The sequence below is a fragment of the Hyperoodon ampullatus genome (assembly GCF_949752795.1).
Source record: "Hyperoodon ampullatus genome assembly, chromosome: 5".
In the NCBI taxonomy this organism is placed as follows: domain Eukaryota; kingdom Metazoa; phylum Chordata; class Mammalia; order Artiodactyla; family Ziphiidae; genus Hyperoodon; species Hyperoodon ampullatus.
In genome coordinates this window covers 57,474,117-57,487,700 of record NC_136918.1, presented here as the reverse complement: position 1 = coordinate 57,487,700, position 13,584 = coordinate 57,474,117, and the positions used below count along the sequence as shown (strand labels likewise).

Sequence of the window (13,584 nt, the reverse complement as noted above, 5' to 3'; positions counted from 1 at the left end):
GCGGGCTGCCTGGAGGGATGGAGATTAAGCTGACCCAGTGGGGTCTAGGATGTAGACAATATGCAGTGTATTTTTGTTCAATGGTAAGAGAGGTGATAGAGGCAAAGCAGGGGACCTCAGGACTGGGGCAGGACTAATCTGATATATGCTCTGTACATGATTCAGCTGCTGGCAAATCGAGCACTTTTAACCAGAATCGGAGGACAAGCACCCTGGAGCCTGGGTGGAAAACAGTTCCATTTGTCTCAGCGCCCAGGGTGGTGAATGTGTGCTCTCAGGCTAGGTCTAGGTGCAGGATGATGGCAGATTAGCGAGAACTGTGAATTCATTTGAGCGAGAAGAGGAGCTCAGCTGAAAAAGGAGGCAGCTGGGTTTGTAATGCCTCACTCCCTGCCAAAGTGAGCACCTTGAGCTCTGTTAACACACAGTTGGTTTGTATTCCAAGATTTCTTCACATTCTAGTAAAGATTAATCTTGTCCTTGAATGAACCCAGTGTGTGTGGTAGAAAAAATCATTTGGGCATGCCCAAGACTATGAAATGGAAACAAGTGGGGGAACCCTGAAAATCTGCCCTTTTGGGCTTGTGGACACTGGCAGTAGCAAGTTAGTCCAGAACACGCTGGGGCTTTAGGTCCAATGAGGTCAGTAGTTCAGTGGCTAGGTCTGCTCCAGAATGATCAAGGGTGTGGGCTTCCAGCCTCCTCTCACCTCTTTCTCTAGTTGGGGTGAAGTTTTTGTTGCTTCCCCGGGAGAACAGGAATTCAAGTGCTCATCTTAGGGAGGTTCTGATCCTGATTGCTCCCATGCTGCACGTCCGTCATCCCCCAAGATGCAGAGTCAGGGTGCTACTGGGCATCCATACCTCAGATCTTGGAGACCAGCCAACTCCTAGACCTTTGGAACCCCCCTCTATGTAACACCCCACAAGTAGCCTAGCAGCAGTAGCTGACCAGGACAAGGCCTTGGCCACAGGTGTCCCTGCTGCCTGTGTTTGACCAGATTATTGATGACAATAGCCCTACAAAGTGTCAAGAGATTATGCATATCCATTAGGACCATGTTTTAGTAGGAGATTTTGCATGAAGCTAACTTTAAATTATTAAAAAGTAAGTTGTCCTTCCAAGTAAAGCGGTTATGTTTTGGTAATCCTGTGTACTTTAAATTAGCTTTTATTAAAAGAGGGAACATGCCATAAATTATAATATCTCAAAATGATTTGGAGCCACTCTCCCTATCAAACATGGAAGTTGTGATTTACCACTTGTGAAACTTCAGACAGTAGTGGCTTGGACATATTTAATTTCTGATAAATAAAGATAAACATTCACATTATCACTCCTGTCCATTTCTCTCAATCTTTTAGCCTTCTAAAACATTATCTTTTTTTTTTAACCCTATCCATTTCTGTCAACAAGAAGAGCTGTGTAATATTTTATTTATAAATGCTATCTGCAACCTGGGATCACGCCTGGTTTACAAACAGATTCTTCACATCGCCTGTACCTTTGAACGTGTACGTACTCTAAGGCCTAAGACTAAAGCCATTTGAGAGCCTGGCCTGGGCTTTCACGGGCGAGCAGGGGGACGCGGGAGCCATCCCACACTGGCGTTCGCCATCTTCACCTGCTAACCTCTCAGCCGTAGATTACCTCTGCACTGCAGTGACTCTTCTGAATATTAATTTCTTTCTTCTCAGATATCCCTTTTATATTAAACTCCATGTCATCCACGAGTATTTTCTTTTATTCAGAAGCTTCTCATGTCCGAAATATTTTGTTAACCTACTCCCACCCCCCCTTTTTTTGTTTTATACTCAGTGACTTCTAAAAATTCACCAATAAGCTTTACTTTTTTAACTCTGTGAAATAGTTGTACCTTACCCCCTTCAGATTCTACAAATACTGTTTCTAAAACTTGATTCTGAAGTTCCAACAACTCTGGGTCATTCTCTGTGTTCCTGAGGTCCATGCACATAGTTGTATATCTTGGAAGGTATTAAGATGGAAAATTTGGCATGATTTATCTAAGCAAGTTGGAGTTCATTTAGTAATTGTTCTTGATACTGAAGTAGAAAAAAAATTGTTTTAATGTTAGCAATATAAGAAAACATCTTGAAGGTCACAGAATGCCTCTGTCCCCATTCTTTAGTGAGCCCCAGTGCTCTGGCCCCTTAAAATAAAAGTCTAGTTTCCATCATTGATGCCTCCCCTCTCTTTTTTTCTCATTTAAACCACAGCCTGGTTTTCACCAAAGTAAATCAAATCAACCTAGTAAGGAACAGACTCCTTTTATTTACTGGCTGTAGTTCTGAGCACAAGAAATGGGCAAAGGAGACCAAACAAAGAAATAGGAAAAATGAGGCATTGAAGGGGAGCCAACATTGGGTTTGGAAGGGATGAGGCTTCCGTGGCAGCAGGATGTGCCTTTCTTGCACTGTTTACTCTGAGCTCAGAAATAGAGGAGGAAAGAAGGTAGATCACGCTACTGCCTGAAATGGATACAGAACATACCAGGGCGTGCAGCGCATAGAGTGTAATCAGACACTGGATGTAATTATGCAAATGTATGCGTAAACGGGTTTTCTGTGAATAAATTGTCTGCAGCAACCTTAACACTCAAGGTTAAAGTAAGCATAAGGGCGTGATTTGCGAGTCACAGGGTGACTTTGCGAGTCACAGGGTGACTTTGCTCAAGTAGCCGCTGAAAGACATTATGTTTGACTGCCTCCCCACCCCACTCCCCATTTTCCGTAGTTGCACCTGAATGTACTTTGAATCCTTGATAAAATGAACTTTGGATCTTAAAGACTCTTAGGGCTTCTACTCCCTTCCTTGGAAAAAGGGTACCACCTTGCTTGTGAGGGGAGAGTTGGGAAGAGTTTGAGGATGAATGTGGCATGGTGGTTTTTAATCTGTTCAACCTAGTGATACTTCCGGCTAGTTGTATATTTATTTTTAACTAGACTTCACCTGGAATGTTTCTTTCAGTAGAAAACATTTGGAGACCTGCTTTAAGGAAGGAAATGCTTAAATTTGCTTAGGAGAAAAATGTGCTTTCTTTGTTTTTTATGTAATAAATTGAGAATTTCAAACATTCCTGAAAGTCCTGGGCCTGGCTGTCTGATTAAAATGCTAATTCATCCAGTGTTAGCATGTGGTTTTCTTTTGCAAAAACATAGATAAAATACTGTGGATTATGGGTATGATATATTCTAGAAAACTGCCGATGTGAGTATTCCATGCCTCTGAGCATGGCACAGCATAGTTAAGTTATGTTTTTGTTTTTGTTTTCTTACTTGTATTAAGAGAACCCACTGGAGTGTTTTCTTTTTCCTTCGAGGAATTTGAAGCATCATGTAAGGCTAGGAAGGCATTAAAAATATGTTTCCAGCCTCATAAGAAACTTAAGAATGGCTGTAATACGTATAGATGAAGTGCTTGTCAGACATTCAGTTCAACTCTGCAAGCCTTGACAGAACTCCCAGATTGTCCAAAGCACTGCCTTGAGGAGACCAGATGTGGACAAGATGAGTCAAAGGCATGCGCCCAGTATTTAGGGATGAGTAGACAAACAGCTCACTAGCCAGAATGTACACGTGTGGGCTTGGGGGCTGCCACAAGGCGGGAGAGGAGAGAGAAGACCAGGGAGGACTTTCTGTGGCTTGCAGAGCTACGTAGACTGGTCCTCAGGTGCTGGGCCATCTGGGGGTGGCTGTGCAGCTCCAGAGTTAGCAATCCTGTGAGGCTGCAGACTCACTCCTATGAGTCAGATCAGGCAGTTTGACCAAGTAAGGAAGAAGGTCTGAGAAATTGTGATCCTTAACTTGAGCACTGCCTTGTGCCTGAAAGGGCCTTTTTAATTTTGTTGACAAAATACCACAAGGACCATGCATTATCCCTCTCAGTAACACAACTTTCTGTAGTGCCTTTGTGTTAGGGATGGCATTTCATTGTGGAGCACTTTCCTTCTCTTGGTTTTCTTCATCCAAACTAGGAAATTAAACAGTTGTTCAAAATACTCCTTCATTCTCTTATTATGTTTTTTTAAACTTCTTTGCATTGTTTCACTGTTTTAGGGAAAAAGAAACAGTGGTTTCAGACAGTGCTTCTTTGGGAGCCAAAAACACTGCAAATTGACAAAGCTGTGTCCGGCAATGGGGTACACATTCAGGCTGGCTGCTCGGAATGACATTGGCACCAGGTATGGCGTTTCCTGGTCCTCATGCCTTTAAGCGTCTGTGTGGTGTTTCTGAGTCTTCTGTCACGTTGCCAAAAGGCGCAAGGTCGCCTGCTGCCTCCACACCGAACCAGTTAGAGATTTTCTGAAAGGGGATCCTAATCAGAGGCTAGAAAGCCCCTTCTGAGGTGATAAATGCCATTGTGTGGCCTCTTTGCAGCCTTGCAGGCTGTAATGCAAAGGCCCACTAGGGGTCTCTGAGAATTAGGAGGAAGGTAACTACAGATTTTGAAAGGAATCCTCTGGGGGCTTTATTTTTTTCAGATTGTGTGCCTTTTCCTTTCATCGCTTTAGCAAGCTACTCATTCGGTTGCCTTTTTTCAATTATGTCTGAGTGTTTCCTGATACAAAGAAAGAGTTGCTGGGCCATCCACTGTTGTCAAGCCCAGGCAGATACTCACAGGACTGGAGAAAATCTGGGCTGGGTAGGACACACAGCTTGCCTCCAAGCTGCTAGAGAAAGGCAAGAACAGGTTTATGGTGAAGCATCAATGGATTAAAGGTGCTTTGAAAAGACCGTATTTCAGTTGCACTTCTTGGGTAACTGTTGATTAAGGGAAAAATCTTTTTCTTTCATCACTGCTTGTTGAAAATCTTCTTAAAGGTTCAACACACCATTGGTCCCAACCTTTTTTCTAGCCTAAAGAACTTCTTAAGACCACAAGGTTTACAGCCCTCCTTCCCTACCCATGATAGCCATTGTATTTTTAGAGTGCCCTGGTTGAACGGTCATAATGATAAAGGCTTCTACAGTTCAAGAATTTGTAGATGAATTAGAAGCATCTACAAACTTTTGGAAAATAGCACCATATATATTTGTAAAACATTTATTTTATCAATAGACAGTTATTTGCTCTCACGTGGATTTGAAGGCTCCTTGGTAGCTGTGGCTCATAGCTTGTCACCATCACACTGTGCTGTGCTTTCTGCTGGGTGCTTTCGGGGGGGAAATAAATTTTTAAATCTACTGTCCTGTAACATGGCATGCTTTTCTAGTAGCGGACCTAAGCAGAGCAGTGCAGGGGGCGGTGGGGTGGATTGGGGCAAATTGAAGTTGTGGTAGGGAATATCACATAAAGGATCCTTGCCTTCCTTTGCTCAATGAACCTGTCAGGCCCCAGACTTTCCCACCCAAGCAAGTTGCGCAGCAGGTAGGCTTATCCCTGCTCTTTTGAAATGCCGAGACTCCTCCCGTGTCTCACCGGGTCTGTTTCTCTCCAGTGGGTATAGCCAAGAGGTGGTGTGCTACACATTAGGAAACATTCCTCAGATGCCCTCTGCACCAAGACTTGTTCGAGCTGGGGTCACATGGGTCACATTGCAGTGGAATAAACCAGAAGGCTGTTCACCTGAGGAAGTAGTCACCTACACCTTGGAAATCCAGGAGGATGAAAATGTAAGTCTGGCACATTTTATACCCTTGTGTGTGTTTGGTAAAGTCAGTTTTATCATAACTCCAGGATGCACTGGTGAAATTAGATTCGCTGCCTAAATTTGAAACCAAGCTCTTAATTTCTACCACTGTAACCACTAGCAGAAACCTGGTCTTCCCACCGTCTTCCCCATCCAAGTAGATGGCATCCCCATGCTTTCATTTGGGGAAGCCAGAAACCCATGGGCTCTTCCTTGACTTCATATATAGTCAGTCAGCAAATCCTTTCAAATCTCCCTTCAAAAGTTATCCAGAAATCTGACCGTTTCTCAGCATCTGCACAGCTGCTACACTTTTTGAACCACCATCATCTCGCCCCTGGGTTATTGGAATGGCCTCTTAAGTATTTTCCCTACTTTAATCCTCACTACACTACAGTCTGTTCTCCACACGAAGCCAGAGTGATCCTGTTAAATACAAATACGGTCATGTCAGCGCTCTGCTCAGAAGCCCTCGCATCTCAGTGCCTTCCCTTCTCTTCCAGAGGCAAAGCCAGTGCTCTTACAGTGCTTTCCAGGTCCTCCCCGTTCAGGGTCTTCGTTCCTGCCCTTGTTCCCGCCACTGTAGTCTCACTGAGCATACCAGCTGCACCGTCCCGCCCCACCTTTGCAGTTCCGGTGGCCTCTGGCTCTCATGCCCCTTCCGATATCTTTGAGTGACTTCCCTCATTTCCTTCAGGTCTCTTCTCACATGTCACCTCTTTGGATGACCCTTTCCTGACCACCCTGTGAAACAGCACTGTCCAGGAGAAGTTTCTGTGATGATGGAAATGTTCTGTATTGTGTGCTGTCCAATAAGATAGTGCCTAGCCACACGTGGCTGCTGAGCCCTTGAAATGTGGCTGTAAGCCCAAGGAACTGAATTTTTAATTGTATTTCATTTAAATTGGAGGAGCCATATGTGGCTGCCTTAAGGAGCCTGCAGAGCCGCAGGAAGCAGTGCTTCCGAGCTCCACCACTCCGTCCTCTTACCCAGCTTTACTTTTCGTCTCATAGCACTTAACACCACACAGCGTGCTTCATATTTGTCTGTAGGTTTTTTTGTTAATTGCTTTCTCTGGCTATTATATCAGTTTCTGATGGGCAAGACTTAGTCTGTTCTTGGGCAGTGCTAAACCCCTAGAGCGTGGACGAGAGCCTGATGCATAGAAGGTGCTCCGAGATGAATGGGTGGGTGGATGGATGGATGTGTGCATGACTGAGAATATTATTGAATGAATTCTGTACAGTCAGCTTTCAGTAGGATATTTATCCCGTTGAAGGGTTATGTCTTCCCCATCCAAGCTCTGCTTTCCCCCTTGGCCAGAAGAGGGCACTGTGTCAGAAACCCCAGCCAGTGGCTTGCATAGCACATTGCAGCTTGACAGTAAGGATCTCCGTACAAGAGCCTTTTTTCATGACAACATTGTTAGATAATTTTTTTAACTACATAAGCTTCGTTCATTTGGTGGTTAAATTCATTGTTTAAAATGCTTATTGAGTAACCAGAAAAATTTGCTCTGTGAGAAAAGTATATGGTGACATCTATTCCAAAGCAAATTTACACTCTCTCAAAGAGAGAACATTGTTCTCATTCAAATTAGTGTTATTCTCACAATAAAAGTACCCAGATCCAGGACAAATTATGATGTGATAGAGTTAAATTTTTCTTAAAGCACCATGGCCCTCTTTTTGGTGTAGCTGCCAGACTTCTGGCCCACTGGTGATGATGGAAGGAGGCAATATAAAAATCCTACAGACAAGGTATTTAATCCCCAGATTTTATGATACTGATGTTTCTTTCTGGCTTTGCCTTTTCAGGATAACCTTTTCCACCCAAAATACACTGGAGAGGATTTAACCTGTACTGTGAAAAATCTCAAAAGAAGCACACAGTATAAGTTCAGGGTAAGTCAGTCATTTTGGTACCTGAACTGCTTAAAAATGAAGCTGTTTTATGTTTCATCCCTTTACCATTTTAAATCTACTGTACAGGTTAAAAGATTTTTAAGTTCGCTGCACTTTACACTTTTAAGGTAACATCTATAAAATACACACCCAACTTTAATTTTAAAACCCACTTTTGAGAAAGAAACCTGTTGCCATAATGTGCTGTAATAAATTGCATCACAGTGTGGCCAGATGCCCTTGCCTGGGAAGACCCAAACCAGGTGCCCAGCGCACCTGTCTCTCACCTGCACGTCACACCTTTCTATTCAGAGTTTCTTCTTTTAATCAGATTTCCCTTTTCTCCGTTGCCCTTTGCTCTTTTGCCCATTTTCTTTTTCTCAGCTGTTTTCCTTTTGCTCTTCTATTACCCACCCCCTCCCCACTTGGGCTCTGCATTGGGCAACGTTGTGTTGAATCGGAAGACAGCTTTGTGAATTCTTTGCGACTTCGTTAGGAGAGAAGGGAACAGCAGGCTGCCTTGTGTGCTGCCCACTGTTTGTTGATTCTAGCACAGCACGGTGTTTTCTAGTGTGACACTGTGCCTCCTGGAGAGACGTGGTTGTCTTCTGATTCCCCCTTTCTTTCTCTTAATTTGTGAGCCAAATCATGTTATTTAACACGTAGTAGTCACTCAGTAAATAGTTGTCGGATTATCCAGTGGCATGTGTGACTATTGAAGGAAAATGATAGTTTTTGATATTTTTAAAAATCCTTGTTACTCGATGCTGGCTGTGAGATCATAGGTGTACTGCTAGCATTTCTCCACAAGGTGGCATTGCCCTACTCCTAAATAAGCAAGGTTATTTTTATCTGCGTTTCCCCCGTATTTTCCTTCCACAAAACACTGAACTGGGTGGTGACATACTAGTTTTGTTTTGTCTTCTTGAAAGGGTAAAAATGTCTTTGGCTAAAACCTACCTTGTTGTTTTATTTTTAATTGTTAATAGCTAAACTATATAGAAAATAAGTACTCCATTAAAGAAACACTTATAAATTAGTAGTTTGAGACTGTGAGACAGAGAGAAAGAGAATATGTGAGTGTGTCTGTCTGTGTGAGTTTATGGATACCTTGATCTTGCCATATTGAAAGTCACCACTGGTTTAAGACCTGATATCTAAAGCATATTATTAATGTTTTCTCGGTTGTGTTATAGCTGACTGCTTCTAACATGGAAGGGAAAAGCTGCCCAAGTGAAGTTTTGGTTTGTACGACGAGTCCTGACAGGCCTGGACCTCCTACAAGACCCCTCATTAAAGGACCAGTTACATCTCATGGTTTTAGTGTTAAATGGGGTATGTTTTGTTGCTGTTGCTGCTGTTGCTTTTTTGACAGGTTTTTAAAAACTTGATTAATTTCAGTAGTGACAAACCAGTAAACAAACAAATCATATTATTTGAGGGAGTTTTACACGTTTGGAATATATGTATGAGAAACATCCTGAGAATTCTACAAACTGGTAAAATTGACAATTGTAAGAGCGTTTCATTTACTTTATGATTTTCCTGTAAGACACATTTTTTTCTCCTATAGTTTTAATGTATTATTGATTTGAATGTGGTAATCTCTGAATATATTTCATTCTTCAATAGCTTGCCCTTAAAATATAGCAATATTTAATATAAAATTGATTTATAAACTTAGTATTGAAAATAAATTTCAAAATTTAGGTAATTCATATTAACTTTTACAGAATGTTTAAGTTACAGTGAATTAGGAAGACTAGTTTTTGTTGTTTGTATGTCTTTGGAAGTCTTGGACTTCAGGAAGTTTTCATATTGAAGTTCGTCCTGGTATTTGTGGGGATCTGGTAGAGGATTTTGTGGCTTACCTGCTGCATGGATTATTTCAGTGAAATGAATGCCATTAGAATGTTGATAAACATTTGCAGTTGTATGTGAAACATAATATGTTATCACTAATGTCAACTACCAAACAGGCAAAAAAAAAAAAAAAAAAAAAAAGAAATCTAAAATAAGATTTTACCTGGCAGTCAAGTAATGTAAAGGGAAGTTAAAACATTATTAAATTGTTATTGGAGACCAACCACTGAGACATATAACTGCTTCAAGTTATGTGGTAATTTTGAGGCAGAATTATACTCCCCAGAAGATGGATACGATTAAGAGAAACAAAAAATCTAGGTGTGCTTTTTTGCCAGATCTAAAGCTTTTTTTCTCAGAATATCCTAGAAAGTTCTGTCAACACTGAGTATTTACTTTCATTAGCCATATGCTATATTTTAATTATTGCTGTAAATATCTATTACCGAAGTTTGCATACATTAATGGAAATAACAGGTGAAAGGAGACGGGAATTAAAGTTTCTAAATCTATATGAGTAACCTGAGGGTATATCTAAAATACAGAGGTGGCCAACTGATAGTAGAAGCAAATTCTGTGTAGTCTTGCAAAAAGGTATTTTCCTGCTCAGAAAAGAAAACTCTTGCAGGCACCGAGTTAGCAGTAGACAGATATGATACCTAAGGCGCACAGGGCTCTAGTAACAAGCCGGAACCTCCTCCTCAAACCGGCTCTTTGGTACAGGTTCTTATTGATCCACAGCTCTGGTTTTATATTAGGTTCACGTGGGATACAAAGTTTGCTTAGTAGCAAACTGTGATGGAACAGATTTGTTATAGTCTGATCTTTTATTTATTTTGTCAGTAAGTTTTGCACCTCCCTTTTCTTCCTTCTCCGTCTCTCACTGATGATATAAGTGAAATAAAAAAAGAATAAAGTAATTTTAAAAAAGAAAAAAATATATATTTTGTCTTATATAAAAACCATCAAATATTGAAGAGCAGGCTTCAGAATCTCAAAATAAATAAATGAACATAACTCTTAGAAAAATAAATCCATATTTTGAGTTTTGTTCATGTTTCACTAAATAAATGCTAACTTTTTGACATTTCTAGCTCTACGAACTTTGATAATCAGGTTTTGTGGTGTTTTTGTTTCTTTTGTTTTTCGAGAAAGGAGTTGGGTGAAATAATATATTAATTATTGTGCCTTTTGGTTGAATCCAGAATTTAGACAGTATATTATATGATTCTATGTGTTCTAATAATATTTACTAACAAAAATCAATACACTTTTATAACTAATAAGGCATTTGCTTACTTTCCAGATCCTCCAAAGGACAACGGTGGTTCAGAAATACTCAAGTACTTGCTAGAGATTACTGATGGAAATTCTGAAGGTGAAGTTTGTAGAAATTGTTTTGTTCAAGTCCTGTTTTCTAGTAAGATAAACATTTGTATAATAATAGCGGGCAATCATTAATTCTATTGATAGAGGTACTACAGTAAACAAGCCTTAATCACATATTGACAGTTTTTTCTTTCAAACACAGCATCGGGGATCAGAGTCTGCTTGAAATGTACGTTTTTGTCGATTTTAAAATTTCCTGTCATTTCTTTAAACCAGAGTTCCCAATTAATAGAATAAATATGTTTTTCATCTCTCTTGGCACACTTTCTCTAGAAATTCTTATAAGCAGAGAAAGTGTCCGAAGCAATCAGCAGGAAGGATAAATTGGAGACAGCAAATGAGTTTGGTGCACAAAGGATGACAAAATATAGTGTTGCTGTGGCTACTGACAAGTGTCCCACTTTGTCACAAGTTCAGAAAATGTCTTCATTTTTGTTGTGATTTCTGAGTCATATTATTTCTTCATTACTAGTCACACGAGGTGAATTAGAGTGGGACAGTGTTAGAGATCAGCTTCCCTTTATAGTGTCTTTTAAACAATTCTTAGATCCTCTTTCTGATAAAATTTATTAGGCTTTAATAGAAAAAAGTATAGTCATCCGAACTTTAAAAATGACACCCATCTCACCACTCTAATAATCCCTGTAACTTAAATTTTTTTTTAAAAAGTGATGCATATGGGAAAAAAGCAAAGAGTTAACAGCAACTTTTACAAACAAGCAATGCAGGTGTGTGGCTTGCTTTTTATTCTGTGCCACGATAGCCACCTGGAGTGTTTTGTTTTTCATGTCAGTTGGGCCCTATTTTAAGCTGAAAAACATGAAAATGCTTTGAGATGGGCACAGCTGTTCTTAACATAAAATCACATTCTGTGCTAAAAATCTGACCTAGAAGAGAAGTCATGGATGTGCAGTGGCTCATCGTGAAAACCTAAATATATTTTGAATTTTTGTGGCTCTCTTGACCACTGGTGACAGATCAAAAGTAGATGCCATCTGTACTTAAAAGTTAACAACTTTGCCAGTGCGTGACATCAACGATTAATTGAATCTCCTCGGTAGTCCTTGTTCCCAGTTGCCTTTTCAGTGCAGGTTGTTTGATCGGTAATGTCAGGATGACTGTCTTTAATATTCCCCCTTGTCATATGGCCCTAGCGCATGTGGCTTCATTGTGAATCTGACCTAATAAGCAGCTGAGGGCATTTGTGGAAGTTAGTAACTATCATGGAACAGGGTAAAAGTATTTTCCCTAAAACAACTGCATGGAGTAAAAGCCTCCTTTAAAATAGTCTGCTGGAAACATTGTGTTAGTGGGAGCAAAACAGAGGAGGATAAACATCCCAGATTTGTGGGGCAGGCAGGCAGGCAGTCGGAGCATCCCCAGTGCTCTTCACCTGGTGGCATCAGCTTCACCCAGGCCCCTCCAGTGGCTCCGCTTGCTTGCTTTCTTCCCAAGAATTGGTCAGATAACCTGGGTCACACTGAGTGTTTCATTTTTAATGTCACTCCGTCAGGTGTTTTTGTCTTTTAAGTGGGGCTCCATGGAGACAGCAGGCCTTTACCCAAAGGACCTGCTCTATATGGGGAGGGGGAGGTTTCACTCACTGTGACCTCCAGGCAGATAAGAGCCAGGAGAAACTCTTCAGTGGTGCCCTGGTCTGACGAGGAACCTTGTGGCCGAGCAGCCTTCGCCTTGCCCAGCTGGCCTCAGGGGCTTCTCACACCATTACCACTTCCTAGCTTGCTCAACACCGGCCGCTGTCTCCTGCTGTGGGGCAAACTACAGATTTCGTGTGCTTTCCAGCATCCCAACCTCACAGTCAGCAAATGTAATCATGGTGATATTAAGTAGCCTAGCCAGCAGTACTAAGTATTAAAAATGACTCCATGTTATTTTAGTATTTAACTTTGTAAAGGAGATGGAAAGAGAGCACTGTGGCTGTTTAGGAAAAAAAAAAAAAAAGAATAAGAGATGCTAGTTTTCATGGAAACCACTTACAGCTTTTCCTTATCAGGAATGGTTGGTACTGTTACGTTTTTACAAAAGGCATAATCTCATACACGGGTCTTGTTTTGCAGCGAGTCAGTGGGAAGTGGCCTACAGTGGGTCGGCTACAGAGTACACTTTCACCCACTTGAAACCAGGCACTTTGTACAAACTCCGAGCATGCTGCATAAGTACTGGTGGACACAGTCAGGTTGGTTTTGTTTCAGTATAAAAGTAAACATCTTTGGTCCAACTCGACAACCTATCTATAACATCAGAATAAATTGCTGTTTAAAAATGTACCTTGGTGGGCTTCCCTGGTGGCGCAGTGGTTGAGAGTCCACCTGCCGATGCAGGGGACACAGGTTTGTGCCCCGGTCCGGGAAGATCCCACATGCCACGGAGCAGCTAGACCCGTGAGCCATGGCCGCTGAGCCTGCGTGTCCGGAGCCTGTGCTCCGCAACGGGAGAGGCCCCAACAGTGAGAGGCCCGCGTACCACAAAAAAAAAAAAAAAAAAAATGTATCTTAGTAATGCAGCCTGCCATGGTATCACATCATGAATTCAGAGTTTTCCGAATTGTGCTTTAGTGGGTATAAAAAGATAGACCCAAATCTTTCTCAACTGAATTGTGCTACTTTCCAAGTGCATCCCTCACTTAATTTCTCAGAAGACTTTGGCATGATCACCTGACAGTTGAAAATTGAGGGTGGTCTGCAATTTGCATTAGCTAATAAATAAGGGGGTGAACCTCAGTTACTGCAATGATAGAAAAACGTAGAATTTAGAGC

At 41.3% G+C, this 13,584-nt stretch overlaps 1 protein-coding gene across 1 annotated transcript in view; it reads left to right on the top strand.

The window, feature by feature from the left end:
• The window catches only part of FNDC3B (fibronectin type III domain containing 3B), a gene marked incomplete at both ends in the record, with an annotated part of 281,051 nt that overhangs the window by 218,648 nt on the left and 48,819 nt on the right, over nt 1-13,584 (top strand). The window contains 6 exons of the mRNA XM_079704135.1: nt 4,077-4,201; nt 5,459-5,633; nt 7,469-7,555; nt 8,752-8,890; nt 10,725-10,796; nt 12,886-13,004. Of these exons, the coding sequence (XP_079560261.1) occupies nt 4,077-4,201; nt 5,459-5,633; nt 7,469-7,555; nt 8,752-8,890; nt 10,725-10,796; nt 12,886-13,004 (717 nt within the window). The remainder of the gene's footprint in view (nt 1-4,076; nt 4,202-5,458; nt 5,634-7,468; nt 7,556-8,751; nt 8,891-10,724; nt 10,797-12,885; nt 13,005-13,584) is intronic.